General features: G+C 51.6%; 1 protein-coding gene across 1 annotated transcript in view; it reads left to right on the top strand.

Moving 5' to 3' along the window:
* The first annotated feature begins 8,883 nt into the window (after nucleotides 1–8,883).
* NMT2 (N-myristoyltransferase 2) overlaps nucleotides 8,884–17,855 on the top strand; it is a 46,802-nt gene continuing 37,830 nt past the window's right edge. The window contains exon 1 of the mRNA XM_066584952.1: nucleotides 8,884–9,042. Coding sequence (XP_066441049.1) covers nucleotides 8,933–9,042 — 110 coding nt within the window. The 5' untranslated portion in view covers nucleotides 8,884–8,932. The remainder of the gene's footprint in view (nucleotides 9,043–17,855) is intronic.

Raw genomic sequence — 17,855 nt, 5'->3', positions numbered from 1 at the left:
GTCGCCTTGTATACCCTCATGCATCCACTGGACCCAACCCCTCCTAACAGTCTAGTCAGAACAGCCCTGGGAGCAGGTAATTTAATATGACCATTTAGTGTCTCGCATTCCAATAATGCGCCCCCCTCAAACTCTGTTGACTGGGTAAAATCTCTTCTCTGCGTCGTAGAGGCGTCTAGTGGTCAACAGGCTCTACACAAGCGGAAAGAGGTCACTACATACAAGGAGCCTCTGAAAGCCTTACAGACCAAAAGTGGAACCACTTATATCTGCCTGAGATGGAACTGCATGCCGAGTTTTGCAGCAAAATGACAACTTCTTCTAGGACTGGATTATTTTTTCTTTACAAAGTGTATGACATTCGGTATATTCAGTAGCTTGCAGAATAAACAGTATTGCAAAGCTGCCGTAGGGTGAGTCACACCTAGCTACAGAGTATATCTATGCAAAAACAAAGCATGACAATGAAGAGCAACTATAAATGTAGCCGTCCAACTTGGCATCAGATATGTAGTTTCTATAGCAACACCACTGATGCAGGATGCCACATGCATATATGAATGAAAAGTTACTCAGAAGTCATGCGTGATGAGATGGAGTACAAAATACAGATGTAGGCAACCCTGAGACAATACCGGCTCCTTGCAGGTGATGTCCTCTACATGTCAATCCCAGTGCCGCCAGCCAACATTACCGGTTCATGTAGAGGGGTTGCCTAATTGGCTACTGTGTTAGGCTTCTAATTTAACATGCTGTCAGAGGTTCGGTCGGTGAAGCACCAGGATGAGATTATCCACCGCTGGGTCGCAAGAGATTATTATACAGGGTGGGTCACAGAAACGTAGGCCACCTCCGATCCCGGCACCAAACCAAATTACTGTATGTGGTTGCTAACTATGATTGCTAGAAGACTTCTGGACCCATTGCTGTACTTTATGATGGATGAAGAATGGTTTCACATATTAGGTCCTGGGATTTCACAGAAAATATGAGATACCGGTCTACTAAAAATCCCCACCTGACTCGCGAAACACAAAAGCACAACCAGAAAATTGGTGTTTGATGCGGAGTGTGAGGAACACGATGGGTAGAGCTGATTTTCTTTGAATCAACTATAAATGCCGCAGTTAATCTAGACAGTTCTAGGACCAGCTAACACCAGAAGAAAGAATCTACTGGATCTTCCAACAAGATGGGGGCACATGCCACCCCTCCCGTGACTCACTGACGAGTTCATGAACTGTTAACAGAAGAGCCAACTGTGCGCAAGGGGTTTTAGGCAGGTGTGGGGAAGAATGCGGCAAACTAAGAAGATTTTCAGAAATTGAAGTGTTAATAGTTTTAATTTTGTTGATTTTAACAAAATACAAAATGATTGAACAAAAGAGAAATCTAAATCGGATCAGAATTTGGTTCAAAATAGCATCAGTTCTTCTTCTAGAGAACTTGCAAAAAGTAAGGGATTTTCTAAGATTATAGTCAGGCGTACGATTAACCAATTACACCAAACAGGTGATAATCATTTTTATACAGATGTAGCCGCGCTAAAGCGCGTTAATAAGTGACACTGAGCCACGACTCAGCGCCGTTCTACTGATTGTGTGGCACTGCTGTCATTCACCAATATACCTTCAATGTAGAAACAAGGCCAAGCGACTCAGCTTTGGACTAAAACATAGGAACTTGGTGCACAAAAATGGCAGCAGGCGCTCTGGACTGAGGAGTCAAAATGTGAAATATTTGGCTGTAACAGAAAAGCAGTTTGTTTGCTAAAAGGCTGGAGAGCGGAACAATGAGTGTCTGCAGGCAGCAGTGAAGCATGATGGAGAGCGGAACAATGAGTGTCTGCAGGCAGCAGTGAAGCATGGTGGAGAGCAGTACAATAATGAGTGTCTACAGGCAGCAGTGAAGCATAGTGGAGAGCGGTACAATAATTAGTGTCTGCAGGCAGCAGTGAAGCATGGTGGAGAGCTGTATAATAATGAGTGTCTGCAGGCAGCAGTGAAGCATGATGGAGTGCGGTACAATAATGAGTGTCTGCAGGAAGCAATGAAGCATGGTGGAGAGTGGTACAACAATGAGTGTCTGCAGGCAGCAGTGAAGCATGGTGGAGAGTGGTACAATAATGAGTGTCTGCAGGCGGCAGTGAAGTATGGTGGAGAGCGTTACAATAATGAGTGTCTGCAGGAAGCAATGAAGCATGGTGGAGAGTGGTACAATAATGAGTGTCTGCAGGCGGCAGTGAAGTATGGTGGAGAGCAGAACAATGAGTGCCTGCAGGCAGCAGTGAAGCATGGTGGAGAGAGGTATAATAATGAGTGTCTGCAGGCAGCAGTGAAGCATGGTGGAGAGCGGTACAATAATGAGTGTCTGCAAGCAGCAGTGAAGCATGGTGGAGAGTGGTACAATGAGTGTCTGCAGGCAGCAGTAAAGCATGGTGGAGAGTGGTACAATAATGAGTGTCTGCAGGCAGCAGTGAAGCATGGTGGAGAGCGGTACAATAATGAGTGTCTGCAAGCAGCAGTGAAGCATGGTGGAGAGCGTTATAATAATGAGTGTCTGCAGCCAACAGTAAAGCATGGTGGAGAGTGGTATAATGAGTGTCTGCAGGCAGCAGTTGTATTAGTGTATCTTCTTGATGCCACCAGGAACTCCTGGTGGAGTCAAGATTGACAGGGGGGTGATTTTCCCTGAACGTGATTGGCTGTACTGGGTGTTGGCCTGCAGGTCCTGCAAGGCGACTAAAGGTTCAGAGCAAAAGCATACACTGGGCACCGCAGGCGCAAGGCCCAGGGAGAAACAGGCTTACCCGGTGGCGGCAATGAATAACCCACCCTCACTGTCCAAAGGGTGCGTGGCGTCGGTGAAAGGAAGTGTCACCGGGACCGGCCGTCACACTGCAGTGATGCGGCCGGCGTAACAGAGCTCACATCTGCCGGCCAGGAGACAGACGGCAGAACACATCTCACAGCCGCCGGCCAGGACACAGATAGTGACGGACACCAAGGAGAGGTGAGCGTGCTGCCGCGTAGCTCGCATGCCACAATTGCCGGGCAGCACAGAGCACTGAGACTGCAGCGTCTGCATACACTTGTCCCTGCGCTGCAGCTTTAGTCTGGCCCTTACTACAGTTCTTTGGCTGACATTATCACATGTAAATGCTGCCATGTTACACCGCTAACATATCAGCATGTACAGGTAATAATGTAAGCCTAAGAACTATAGTAAGGGTCAGGCTGCAGCGCGGGGACAAATGTATCCACAGTGTGCTGCTAGGATCTTTCTACCTTGACCCTATCGGGAGCTGGGGGGTGTGAGAGGGGTGATACTCCTGTCAAACCCCTAGCTTCCGGTGGCGTCAAGATACACTAATAACGGCAGCAGTGAAGCAAGGTGGAGGTTCCTAGCACGTTTGCAGCTGTATTTTGGCAATTTGAGTTGGGGTCAGGACTAATGGTGTCCTCAATGCTGAGAAATAGAGGCAGATAATCATCCCAATACTATCAGGGAGGCGCCTGATTGACTGCAATTTAATTCTGAAGCGGCAGAATGACCCCAAACATCCAGCCAATGTCATTAAGAACCATCTTCAGCATAAAGAAGAACAAGGAGTCCTGGAAGTGATGATATGGCCCCCACAGAGCCCTGATCTCAACATCATCGAGTCTGTCTGGGATTACATGAAGAGAGTAGGAAGGATTTGAGCAAACCTACATCGACAGAAGATCTGTGCTTAGTTCTCCAAGAATAAACTCCTTGCCGAGTTCCTTCAAAAACTGTGTGCAAGTGTACCTCGAAGAACTGATGCTGTTCAGAAGGTAAAGGGCGGTCTCACATATACTCATGTGATTTTAGGTTTCTCTTTTGTTCATTCTTTTCGTACTTTATTAATTGACTAAAATAAATTAGCACTTCTATTTTTGAAAGCATTCTTACGTTGCAGAATTCTTTCCACACCTGTTTGCCTCATTTTATGTGGCCCGCCGGGCGGGCAGCATCCTACTTGCCCAGCCTGCAGGTCCGGTCCAGCGGCGGCAGGGCATTCTGACCACTGACCGCTATCCCTCCGGCGTCTCTCTGCGCCAACGTGTATGCAGAGCAGATGCCAAGGGGGCACGTCAGTGGTCAAAGAATGCCCTGCCGCCGCCGGACCAAATCTGCAGGCTGGGTGGATAGAATGTCTTTATGGATGCTACCTATCCCGAGGTCATTCTAGGGAGGTGGCTATTACTACTGGGAAAACTATGCGGGTTACTCATTACTACTCAGTTACTACTGGGGCCTCAATGGTGGTAATGATTACTACTGGGGATACCTATATATGGTACTCTTACTACTGGGGCCACTATGGGGATGATTTATAATTGGGGCCACAATGGGGGTCACAATTGGACCCATGTAAGCATATATCATTTGTGCAAATATGATATGTATTTGCCTGACAATATTGCTTATGCCCGCCTTTTTCGGTTGCTCCGATATGGTGCACAAATATGCAGTGAGTGAACAGGTTTGTGCCGGCCCATTTACTGCAATAACCTATTGCGGTGTATAATACGCACCAAAATAGAGAATGCTGCATATCTTTTGTATCGTGTGAAAATATATGACCTCAATGGGTTCTATTCACTGCAAAAATACGCTGTGCAAGTACGCTCATGTCAACAAGCCCTTACTATATGGTCTTACAATTACAATGGGCCCTTTAAAGGCAGCAGTAAGGCTGATGTGGCCCTCCCTGAAATTGAGTTTAACATCCCTGTCCAACTGGGACTTGAAAAAAAAACCTTTAAAGTGAAAAATTAAAAAAAAAAAAAAAAAATACCAGAAGGCCCTGACTTTGTTAAAAGGCAATTAATTTGCACCACAGCTAATTACTGCAGAATGATCAGATCCTGTCAGTGGATCCTCAGCAGGGTCTTCCTATAAGCTGCATGTTCTATAGTGGAAAGGAAATCTGAGACCAGGGACTTTCTAGGTCATATCATTTAGGTCAATTGGATTTGAAAGAAGATCGGAGGCTGGAGGTATAAAACCGAAAAGCAAGATGTATAAAAACTAGCGCTAATGTCCCTTTTACATGGGCCGAGAATCGCACGATTCTCGCTTGCCCGAGCGAACGGGTGGTGACGTCATCACCAGCTGTTTGCCCTTCGGCAGCCTGTTTAGACTTGATCAGTGTTTCACAGCGACTTTGGCTGCGACATAGAAGCACCTCCAAAGATGGCGGTGCGGCCCTGCAACATCACAACAACGCGGTCGCGTTGGGGTTCACACGTTGTTGCCATACATGGAGTGCAAGACATCCAAAAATGCTTGCCTAAGGGGTAGATCTATTATTCCTGGTGTACTGTATGGACGGGCGCCAGTCTTTCCTCTAGGGAGATTCATCAGCAAGGTGCATAGATGCTGCAGAGGCAAAAGAGCGCCAAATCTGACCTTAGTAAGTTAGCCCCCACCCAGGGGCGTAACTATAGAGGATGCAGAGGATGCGGTTGCACCCGGGCCCAGGAGCCTTAGGGGGCCCATAAGGCTTCTCTTCTCCATATAGGGAGCCCAGTACTATGGATAAAGCATTATAGTTCGGGGCCCTGTTACAGGTTTTGCATTGGGGCCCGGGAGCTTCAAGTTACGCCTCTGCCCCCACCTCTGCGAGACTTGAAGCCATTCTTAGGTGCCTGGCTCCCATAGCCACCGCATGGTCAAAGTGTGAGGCAGAGGCAATGGGCTGACGGTGGGAACAGCTGCCCTCTGTAAACCACTTAGAGGCCGAGTCCAGACATGACCCCGCCATCTAAGGAGTTAGGGCTTGTTCTCCACCTGCATTAGGCAACTCTCTTATTTTGCGACCCATAATATGTATTAATGCAGCCATATTTTTTACTACTGTCTTTCTTTAAACGCAGCAGGACCGATTCTTGTCCGTTTTTGCCTCCGTATTGGTATTATTTTCTATTGAGCATATACAGTAGAAGATAAAACCAACACAGAGGCAAATCCAGATGAAACACTGCTGACCTCCTGGAACGCGTCCATATCACCAATCCACATGATAGACGTGGTACAATACGCTCGTCCAAAACTGGCCTTAGGGCTTTGCGTCCCTTTCTTCCATTTTTGGAGCACAGAACCAGCATGAAAATGGAAATAAAAGTTTCCGTTTCTTTCCCTGATCGATTGCTCTGTTTTTTTTGTTTTTTTTTTTGAAAGCCCATTGAAAACGGAAACCCCTTCACTCTACAGGACGTATATTTATGTCACGGGAGCGTGGGCTATGTATGGATCGGGGGCCGATCCCGCTCCATACAAGGCAAGTGCCGGCTGTTTTTGACAGCAGGTACCAGCCACAATGAATGTGACACAATGTTAACCCTTTGCAATCCAATTTTGTATTTAGGGTTTCCTAGGGAATTTTCTCTTTCTGCCATTATACATGGCGCCATCTGCTGGCTAGAGCTAGTACTGCAGTATAGTACATGCTGGAGAGGCCCCGACAACAGAGCGGCCAGTAATATACCGTAATACCCTGCCGGATGTCTTCCGACATCGGAGCTGTATAGCCTTCAATCAGAATGTCTTTAGATGTCAGACAGTGGACTGGTAAGGGTTAATCTTTTAAATGCCACTGTCCATTCTGACAGCAGCATTTAAATCACCCCAATATCTGTTTTGAGCTCCCTCCCACTGAGTGCGAGGTGCCATCTGGTTCTCATGGCAGACAGGGGCCTCCTGAAGGCCACCAGGAATGAATACCTATCAAGGCGTACCTGGGGCACAGCTCGATAGACTGCCTGTCCGAATGCCATACAATGTAAGGGTGCGTTCACACGAACGTATATCGGCTCGGTTTTCACGCCGAGCCGATATACGCCGTCCTCGTGTGCAGGGGGGGAAGGCTGGAAGAGCCAGGAGCAGGAACTGAGCTCCCGCCCCCTCTCTGCCCCTCTGCACTATTTGCAATGAGAGGAGGCGGGACAGGGCGGGGCTAAGTTCCGAGAATTAGCCCTGCCCCCGCCTCTCCCCATTGCAAATAGTGCAGAGGGGCGGAGAGGAGACAGAGAGGGGGTGGGAGCTCAGTTCCTGCTCCTGGCTCTTCCATCCTCCCCCCCCCTGCACATGAGAACAACGTATATCGGCTCGGCGTGAAAACCGAGCCGATATACGTTCGTGTGAACCTACCCTGAGGCTGGATTCAGACGAATGTATATCGGCTCGGTTTTCACGCTGAGCCGATATACGTCGTCTCTCTCTGCAGGGGGGGAGGCTGGAAGAGCGAGGAGCAGGAACTGAGCTTCCGCCCCCTCTCCGCCCCTCTGCACTATTTGCAATGGGGAGAGGTGGGACGGGGGCGGGCTAATTCTCAGAACTTAGCCCCGCCCTGTCCCGCCTCCTTTCAGTGCAAATAGTGCAGAGGGGCGGAGAGGGGGCGGGAGGTCAGTTCCTGCTCCTGGCTCTTCCATCCTCCCCCCCTGCAGATCAGGACACTGTATATCGGCCGGGCGTGAAAACCGAGCCGATATACGATCGTCTGAATCCACCCTAATACTAAGGCCTCATGTCTACAGCGGATCAGATTCTGCAGCGGGAGACCGGCGGCAAACATTTTCAGGAGATTGCGGATACACTGCGGATCATTTGCGCGAAAACATATCCGCAACTCCAAGCCTTTTCCCCACCTCCCTAATTGATTTTAACCTTCATCCACAATAGTAGTTGCGGATGCACTGCGGATCGTCCGCGCCCATTGCCGTCTATTGAGGCCGTCCGCATGGAAATGGAGCGTGCTGCGATTTGTTTTCCGAACCAGACTGTCTGCGAATCAAATCTGCATGCTTAAATTCAGTTGCGGATGCCAATGCTTCCCTGCGGGCACTTTGAATTGCGGACACATTATTTGTACTAAAAGGGGAAAAAATAAATACGCGAAACTAGAATTGTGCTTTTTTTTTTTTTTTGGTCATCTTGTTTCCAAGACGATAATTAATAAGCGATCAAAAAGTTGTATGTACTCCAAAATGTTACTAATAGAAACTACAGGGCGTCCTGCGGAAAAATGATCCGCCACACATGTGCCAACGAAAAAATAAAGTTACGGCGGTCACGAGATGGTGGCAGAAATTTACATTTATGTTTTTCCAAATTTGTTATTGCTGTCATCGTACTGATCCATAGAATTAAACTATCATGTTATTTCTGCTACAGGGTGTATTCCATAAAACCAAGACCCCCCAGAGGCGGAGGATTTTCTCCCCCCCCATTTCAGTACATTATATGGTACCAGTAAAAAAAATACAACTCGCCCCGCAAGATACAAGCGCTAGATAAATAAAAGAGGCGTGATTTTTTGAATAATGGCAAGAAAAAAAATGGCCATGCCCAAAAGGGGTTAAATAGTAACATTGAAAAATACAAGTCGCCCTGCAAAAAAAACAAAAAACAACTCTTGGCCAGTTTCGTTAAAGGACAAAAAAGTTATGATTTTTTTGGAAAAAGATGGGGGGGGGGGGGGAGAAGGAAAAATTTTTAAAAAGGGGTAAAAGGGTGAAGATCGGAAGCAATCAAATCGAGCGGACTCCTACGATCACCTATATGTACGTCAACAGGCAGGAAGGGATCAGATGATGGCATTAAAATGTACAACTTGTACTGAAGAAAATAATCTACTTTGATGCGGACAGAAACAAAGTTACGGCTTTTGCAATGTGGGGATAAAAGTCGCTGCCCAGACTGCGGCGCAGGATTTAGGTGTGAATTGTTGTGTGCGGGCTGGCGGCAGCGCTGAGTGCGGGCGCCCTCTGGCGGGGGCCTGGTCTGTGCCGTTGATGGCAGGAGAGACGTGGGGGTGACATTTCTCTCCTGGCCGCCAGAGGCCGCTGTGCGAGATGCATCGTGCGCTGCTCCGGCTCAGTCCTCTCTCTGTGTCTGTGTCGTGATGGCGGAGGACAGTGAGTCGGCGGCCAGCCAGCAGAGCCTGGAGCTGGACGACCAGGACACCTGCGGCATAGACGGCGACAACGAGGACGAGGCCGAGCATGTGAAGGGGTGAGCGGGGTGCGGGGCGCTGCGGGCGGCATTGTGTGATGCTGCAGTGTGCGGCTGCCCTACATCACATGCTGGACACACGGCATGTGCCATCCTGGGCCTCCGGAGCTGGCATCACCCTACCGCCCGGGGACAACTTCTCATGGTGGTGCCCAACCCCTGCGTCTTCTATGCCCCCCTATGCCTGCCTCTAGAGCCTGCTGTGCCCCCCCATGCCTGCCTCTAGAGCCTGCTGTGCCCCCCCCATGCCTGCCTCTAGAGCCTGCTGTGCCCCCCTCTATGCCTGCCTCTAGAGCCTGCTGTGCCCCCTCTATGCCTGCCTCTAGAGCCTGCTGTGCCCCCCTCTATGCTTGCCTCTAGAGCCTGCTGTGCCCCCTCTATGCCTGCCTCTAGAGCCTGCTGTGCCCCCCTCTATGCCTGCCTCTAGAGCCTGCTGTGCCCCCCCTGTACCTGCCTCTAGAGCCTGCTGTGCCCCCCTGTACCTGCCTCTAGAGCCTGCTGTGCCCCCCTATATGCCTGCCTCTAGAGCCTGCTGTGCCCCCCTCTATGCCTGCCTCTAGAGCCTGCTGTGCCCCCCTCTATGCCCACCCCTATGCCTGCCTCTAGAGCCTGCTGTGCCCCCCCCCCCATGCCGGCCTCTAGAGCCTGCTGTGCCCCCACCCCATGCCGACCTCTAGAGCCTGCTGTGCCCCCCCCCCATATGCCGACCTCTAGAGCCTGCTGTGCCCCCCCCCCCCATGCCGACCTCTAGAGCCTGCTGTGCCCCCCGCCGGCCTCTAGAGCCTGCTGTGCCCCCCCCCCCCCTGCCGGCCTCTAGAGCCTGCTGTGCCCCCCCCCCCCTGCCGGCCTCTAGAGCCTGCTGTGCCCCCCCCCTCTATGTCGGCCTCTAGAGCCTGCTGTGCCCCCCCTCTATGTCGGCCTCTAGAGCCTGCTGTGCCCCCCCCCCCTATGCCTGCCTCTAGAGCCTGCTGTGCCCCCCCCCTATGCCTGCCTCTAGAGCCTGCTGTGCCCCCCCTCTATGCCTGCCTCTAGAGCCTGCTGTGCCCCCCCCTCTATGCCTGCCTCTAGAGCCTGCTGTGCCCCCCCCTCTATGCCTGCCTCTAGAGCCTGCTGTGCCCCCCCCCCTCTATGCCTGCCTCTAGAGCAGTGTTTCTCAACTCCAGTCCTCAGGACCCCCCAACAGGTCATGTTTTCAGGATATCCTATAGTAAGAACACCTGTGGCAATGTCTGAGGCACCGACAATAAGTACATCACCTGTGCAATACTGAGGAAATCCTGAAAACCTGACCTGTTGGGGGGTCCTGAGGACTGGAGTTGAGAAACACTGCTCTAGAGCCTGCTGTGCCCCCCCCCCCCTCTATGCCTGCCTCTAGAGCCTGCTGTGCCCCCCCCCCTCTATGCCTGCCTCTAGAGCCTGCTGTGCCCCCCCTCTATGCCTGCCTCTAGAGCCTGCTGTGCCCCCCCCTCTATGCCTGCCTCTAGAGCCTGCTGTGCCCCCCCCTCTATGCCTGCCTCTAGAGCCTGCTGTGCCCCCCCCCTCTATGCCTGCCTCTAGAGCCTGCTGTGCCCCCCCTCTATGCCTGCCTCTAGAGCCTGCTGTGCCCCCCTCTATGCTTGCCTCTAGAGCCTGCTGTGCCCCCCCTCTATGCTTGCCTCTAGAGCCTGCTGTGCCCCCCCTCTATGCTTGCCTCTAGAGCCTGCTGTGCCCCCCTCTATGCTTGCCTCTAGAGCCTGCTGTGCCCCCCCTCTATGCTTGCCTCTAGAGCCTGCTGTGCCCCCCCTCTATGCCTGCCTCTAGAGCCTGCTGTGCCCCCCCTCTATGCCGGCCTCTAGAGCCTGCTGTGCCCCCCCTCTATGCCGGCCTCTAGAGCCTGCTGTGCCCCCCCTCTATGCCGGCCTCTAGAGCCTGCTGTGCCCCCCCTCTATGCCGGCCTCTAGAGCCTGCTGTGCCCCCCCTCTATGCCGGCCTCTAGAGCCTGCTGTGCCCCCCCCTCTATGCCGGCCTCGAGAGCCTGCTGTGCCCCCCCCTCTATGCCGGCCTCGAGAGCCTGCTGTGCCCCCCCCTCTATGCCGGCCTCGAGAGCCTGCTGTGCCCCCTCCCCCCTCTATGCCGGCCTCGAGAGCCTGCTGTGCCCCCTCCCCCCTCTATGCCTGCCTCTAGAGCCTGCTGTGCCCCCCCCCCCTCTATGCCTGCCTCTAGAGCCTGCTGTGCCCCCCCTCTATGCCGGCCTCTAGAGCCTGCTGTGCCCCCCCCCCCCCCCCGTACCGGCCTCTAGAGCCTGCTGTGCACCCCCCCCCCTGTACCGGCCTCTAGAGCCTGCTGTGCCCCCCCCCCCTCTATGCCTGCCTCTAGAGCCTGCTGTGCCCCCCCCTCTATGCCTGCCTCTAGAGCCTGCTGTGCCCCCCCCCTCTATGCCTGCCTCTAGAGCCTGCTGTGCCCCCCCCTCTATGCCTGCCTCTAGAGCCTACTGTGCCCCCCCCTCTATGCCTGCCTCTAGAGCCTGCTGTGCCCCCCCTCTATGCCTGCCTCTAGAGCCTGCTGTGCCCCCCTCTATGCCTGCCTCTAGAGCCTGCTGTGCCCCCCCTGTGCCTGCCTCTAGAGCCTGCTGTGCCCCCCCTGTACCTGCCTCTAGAGCCTGCTGTGCCCCCCCTGTACCTGCCTCTAGAGCCTGCTGCTGTGCCCCCCCCCGTACCTGCCTCTAGAGCCTGCTGTGCCCCCCCCTGTACCTGCCTCTAGAGCCTGCTGTGCCCCCCCCCCTGTACCTGCCTCTAGAGCCTGCTGTGCCCCCCCTTGTACCTGCCTCTAGAGCCTGCTGTGCCCCCCCCCGTACCTGCCTCTAGAGCCTGCTGTGCCCCCCCCCCGTACCTGCCTCTAGAGCCTGCTGTGCCCCCCCCCCCCCCGTACCTGCCTCTAGAGCCTGCTGTGCCCCCCCGTACCTGCCTCTAGAGCCTGCTGTGCCCCCTATACCTGCCTTTGCCCAGGTTCTGGGTGTGGCGTGCCTGCCTCTTGCATGTGGCGTGCCCCCACTGTGATCCTCACTACCTGACGCTTGGGGCATTTCCCCCCTTGTGCCCAGGTTCTCGGCGCGGCGTGCTCGCCTTATACATGCAGCCTGGCCCCCCTATGCATGCTTTTTGCATGCAGTATGCAAAACTACCTCTGTCACATTTTATGTGTGCTTTTTTGTGTATGCTGGCCCCCAGTGCCCACCCTTGCCACGTGCTCTCCTCTTGCATGTGCCCATGGCTTCACACACCCTCCTCCATGCTCACCACCTGCACACGGTTTGTGTCTCCTGCACCAGGAAAGTCTTGCTCATGTGCCCTCCTGCGTTTTGTTTGCCCATGCTGGAGTGCCCACGGCCAAGGGTCTCTTGGAGGTGCTGCTGGCACCCTGCAGGCGGCGTTGGCCCGCTCTCACCGTACAGTCAGCTGCTCTTTGCTCTCGTTTCTTTCCAGGAATCCCTGGAGCGCTACTGATCAGAGGTGACACATCCGCAGCCAGCACCCCGATATGTGCCAATCTGTGGCTCCATCACCTCTGACCCAGAGAACAAGCCTCGGCTTGCTGGGCATGGTGTGGCTTGTAGTTCTGCAGTGAAGTGGTATTCTGGGGCTTGTTTGCTGGGGTCTTCCTGAGCATCTTACTGAGACTGAGGTTTTAGACTCGCATACAGGTGAACAGGGGAGATGGCGGGCAGCGGCACCCCTAGATAGATTGTATGAACAGTTTTTGGCTGGCATGTTTGGTGGGGGGTGGGCAGATCTGCATTTGGAAAAGTGGCAGAGCTGCACTCACTATTCTGCTGGTGGAGTTACTGTGTACATACATTACATTACTGATCCTGAGTTACATCCTGCATTATACTCCTGAGCTGCACTCACTATTCTGCTGATGGAGTCACTGTGTACATACATTACATTACTTATCCTATACTGATCCTGCTTAACATCCTGTATTATACTCCAGAGCTGCACTCACTATTCTGCTGGTGGAGTCACTATGTACATACATTACATTACTTATCCTGTACTGATCCTGAGTTACATCCTGTATTATACTCCTGAGCTGCACTCACTATTCTGCTGATGGAGTCACTGTATACATACATTACATTACTTATCCTGTACTGATCCTGCGTTACATCCTGTATTATACTCCAGAGCTGTACTCACTATTCTGCTGGTGGAGTCACTGTGTACATACATTACATTACTTATCCTGTACTGATCCTGAGTTATATCTTGTATTATACTCCAGAGCTGCACTCTCTATTCTGCTGGTGGAGTCATTGTGTACATACATTACATTACGTATCCTGTACTGATCCTGAGTTACATCCTGTATTATACTCCAGAGCTGCACTCACTATTCTGCTGGTGGATTCACTGTGTACATACATTACATTACTTATCCTGTACTGATCCTGAGTTATATCATGTATTATACTCCAGAGCTGCACTCACTATTCTGCTGGTGGAGTCACTGTGTACATACATTACTTATCCTGTACTGATCCTGAGTTACATCCTGTATTATACTCCAGAGCTGCACTCACTATTCTGCTGGTGGAGTCACTATGTACATACATTACATTACTTGTGGGCATGGTGTTCAGCGCTGATGGGTGGCACGTGGCATGTTTCTCTGTTGCAGAGTGATCTTGCACATGTGTACCTTACCCACAGCATGAGCCCGGACCCCCCAACGTTGGTGCAGAGTGTTGCTGACAGGGGTGCAGAATTCACCTTAGGGCCCATTCACACGGGTGTATTTTCTGTACTGTATCCGTATTTTCTATGGGTGTGATTCTGCCAGCGCGCCGCACATCGAGTCCACTGGTGCATTCAGATGGGCATTTTTTTCGCAGACCGATCGTTGGCGCATAATAAAATTAAAATCCGCAGCTTGTCTGTAATCTGTCCGTATGGAAGGATGGAAGTCGCCCATTAAAGCTTATAGGATTGCATAAAAACGTAACAAACGCGTCGCTGCGCGTGAAGTCAGTGCGGTCGTTCCTCCGTGTTTCCAGCAGACGTACGTTGGTCCTCCTTGTGTTTCTTTTCCGGTGAATATGGATGCAGTTCGGATTAAACAAAAAATGCGCAACAAAAACACCGGCGACCCGTATGTAGGCAGCGAGCCCCTCGGCGGTACTCACGGTGAGTGCGGTCTAGGGCCGACAAGAACGGACTAATCTCCATGTTTTTGTGAGCGTTTTTCACACGTTTGAGCAACACACGGTTTTTATTGCGTGTTTTGGGGCTTCTGCACGCGGACCTACTGATCTGAATGGATTCCTTCACGTGCGCATATTTGGTGTGCGCAATTGCGTCACGTAAAAATGTAGGGCGCTCTACTTCCTGCGCGGGAAAAGAATCTATCTTGAACTCATTAAACTAATTGCGCATTTCAATGGCTTAGTGCGCCTTGGGGCCCGGCGCCACGTGTCGGGCAGGAGGGTCCAACTATATATTGGGTCTTAGGCCGCTTTCACACGGGTGACAACATCACATGATACAAATGGCACGTATGTGAAGCCCAGGCTTCCCTATGGGTTCTTTCACATTTGCGATGTTTTGTAGGCTGCTACGTGGCGCCGTGTTTGTACAGCCGCGGTTTGCGGTTTTATCTATTTTCTTTGTCGCCCATGCTTCTTTATAGAGCCTTTGTTTTAGTAACAATGCATCGCACACAATTGCGGTTTACGTGCCGTGCGATACTACTTTAACATAAGCTCCTAATCTAATGTATTGGGGTTTTCGGGGGGGGGGGGGGGGGGGGAGGAGGGTTTGAAATAAATGGAAAAAAAAAAAAAAATATATATATATATATATATATATATATATATATATATATATATATGCGGTCCTCCTGCTCGTCTCCGGCGCTTCGGCACATGTGCTGGCAGTCCTCTCTTGCCGACACAAGTTCACTTCCTGGTTGCAGGTTCATAAATCCCGCCTCCAGGAAGCGAGGGCTCTGATTGGCTCAGCCACAGCGTCAATCAGTGCTTCGCTCGATGAACCACAGCCTGCAAGAAAATCCAGCCGGCATCGCACAAAAATCAGGGGAACACAGTTGCGATATCGCCACAATCTTCTGGCGGCGATATTGCTGTCGCCCGTGTGAAAGGCCTTATGCACCCTGTATAGCCCCGCCCCTCACGTTTTTCTGCTGGACACGTACGACGTAACATGGAAGTGCTTGCATGGAGCGGGTTCAGCATTCCAGCGGCCTTCATACACAGCTGACATCCATCTACAGTGCTTGGATTTGGAGACATATCGCTCAGGGCTTATTCACACCGGCATTTTTTTTTTTTTTTTGCGAATATCGGTGGTTTTATTCAGATGAGCGTTTTTTACACGGATGGATAGCGGGAGTTGAAAAAAAACCCGCAGTGCATGGTCCATTTTTCTGCGGATCGCACACGGACAGCTTCCATTACAGTCAATGGTAGCCGCCCCGATCCGCGGCCCGTCCACAATTGAATTGCGGACGGGCCGTGGATACTGCGGGAAAGCAGGAGATTTAAAAAAATAAAATCTCTACTGCGCATGTGCGGCTGCATAGCAACCGGCGCTTCCGCCAACATCCGCAGTGAAGACAGGTAAGCACTGTCCTCGGCCTCCCGCACATGGAAGCCGCCCTGCCCGTAGACGTGAGGCCTCAGTCAGCTGATTGGTAGCAGACCCCCACCGATGTGACTTTGATGAATTATCCTGTGGACAGTACATCCATATCTTAAGGCCCATTTACACGCAATGATTATCACTTCAAACAAACACATATGCACAATAATCGTTACGTGTAAATGTGAAGCCATCGTGCACCATTTCTTCATTTATCACTGAGTTTCAGCCTGCAGAAAAATAGTCGTTAGTTCGTTTGCTTTTCGCTTCGCTTAAATGGAATTCGTTCCGTCTTTGAAGACTGAACAACTTGAGGGCAGGGCTGATTGTTTGGCTTTTATACACACAATGACTACTTGTTTACTCGTGTGGCAGAAGACAATGGCTTATCTTCACACTAATTAAAACCCTGCTGGCCAGAGATTCCTCGTATAAACACCCACCCATCTAAGTTCACTTCACTAATGAGGGAAATGGGGAGGATTTCAGATGATCTGTACATTTAAATGCCCAGCATTTCTATGCAAAAAAGTCGTTAACTCGTTAGTCAAACGATAATTGTTGTGTGTAAATGGGGTCGTAGTCCCGGGACACCACTGTGAGGCCTGTCATTGTGACTCACAAGCTGCCGCGATCTTCAGTCACAAGAAATGTAGTCTCTTCGGTTTTATTGCGAGTCGCACTTTGACCGCTTTCACTCCCAATGCAGTCAGGACGACGTGTGGCGCAACCAAAGTCCTCTTCTGGCCTAGTCTTGGAGAATAAGCTGCAGCTCTCCAGCTTTTGCAGAACTACAACTCCCAGCATGTCCTGGAAGTGTGGGTTTGCCACCTAATACGTTTCTATTAGGAAATCTTATTGCAAGAGGAAGGGACCGAAGGCAAGGAGAAACGCGTCTTCCAAATAAATGGCTTTTTGTGGTCGAGCCATTGAGACACAAACGGGTCAACACTGCGGTCAGGCAGCAGGGAAAGCAAGCTGTATAGAGAGAAGTAGAACCAGTAGAAAGGGGGAGATTGTGATCCCGCTGTATAGAGCTCTGGGTCCTCCATGAGAATAAAAAGGTGGTGCGCATGCGTGATCACTGCTCTGGCCGAGCATGCGTAGGCGGCGCTCTGTTCAGTTCACTGGGGCTGATGGAAATACCCGCGTGCTTGTGGCTCAGCTATCTCTGGCAGTCCCATTGCAAGGGAATGCAGCGTCGGCGCATTTTGGAAACCAGCGCTTTATTCTGTTTCTTCCTCACTGCAGGGGGGCAGTAAGCCTGCAGTGAGAAGGATGGGGCATACGAGAACCCCCTGATGGGGGTCTCAGCGGTGAGACTTCCAGCGATCCTCAAGCTATCCCCAGCAGTAAGTCCCTTTGAAATCAATGGAGTGGCAGCGTGCGTATGTGATTGCTGCAGTCTTCATTGTGGGGGGTGCTGCAGACTTAATTCTCGGTTGGATATCTCACCCCACACCCCAAATCATTGATCAACAAGTTATTCCGTATCCCGTAATCCCTTTAATTAAAATTAAAACCCTGTGTCAAAAGTCATGGGATAGCGGTCTGTAAATTGATTATGAAGTGGCATTACCTGACAGCTTGGGAACACGCACACCTGTGTAAGTTATGGGGTGTCCTCCTGTGAGTGAGGTTGAACATCGGCCTGCGTACTCATGGCAAGGTGATGTGAATTATCAGAGCTTGAATGAGGCACGACCATGGATGCCAGATGGATGGGACATCCCATTTCCGAAGTTGTGTGGACACTTAAAGGGGTCTACCAGGTAGGGCCCGCTGTCGGTGCTGGGATACATCAGTGTCAGAGTACAAGTCACTGCTCTGACCCCTGTGTAGTTGCCGATGCTCGTAATTGCAAGCGCAGGTCTCATTGAAATCAATGGGACCCCAGCCTGCAATTACAAGCGCAACTCCCATTGATTTCAGTGAGAGCAGCACCTGCAATTACAAGTGTCAGCCACTACACAGTGGATGGAGCAGTGGCTCCACTGTAACCCCGGTGTATCTCGGCACTGACATCAGGCGCTGCCTGGAAAAGCGTTTTTAACATTCCTCGATCCGCAGTGTCGTGTGCTTCGGGAACACATCAAAGAAGCCATTACCACCCGCAGTGGACAACGCAGTGGCCACCCACGGGCCATTTACTGATCGCAGTCGGCAGCATCTGGC

The sequence above is a fragment of the Eleutherodactylus coqui genome, chromosome 12 (assembly GCF_035609145.1).
Source record: "Eleutherodactylus coqui strain aEleCoq1 chromosome 12, aEleCoq1.hap1, whole genome shotgun sequence".
In the NCBI taxonomy this organism is placed as follows: domain Eukaryota; kingdom Metazoa; phylum Chordata; class Amphibia; order Anura; family Eleutherodactylidae; genus Eleutherodactylus; species Eleutherodactylus coqui.
This window is presented reverse-complemented; position numbering and strand designations above follow the sequence as displayed.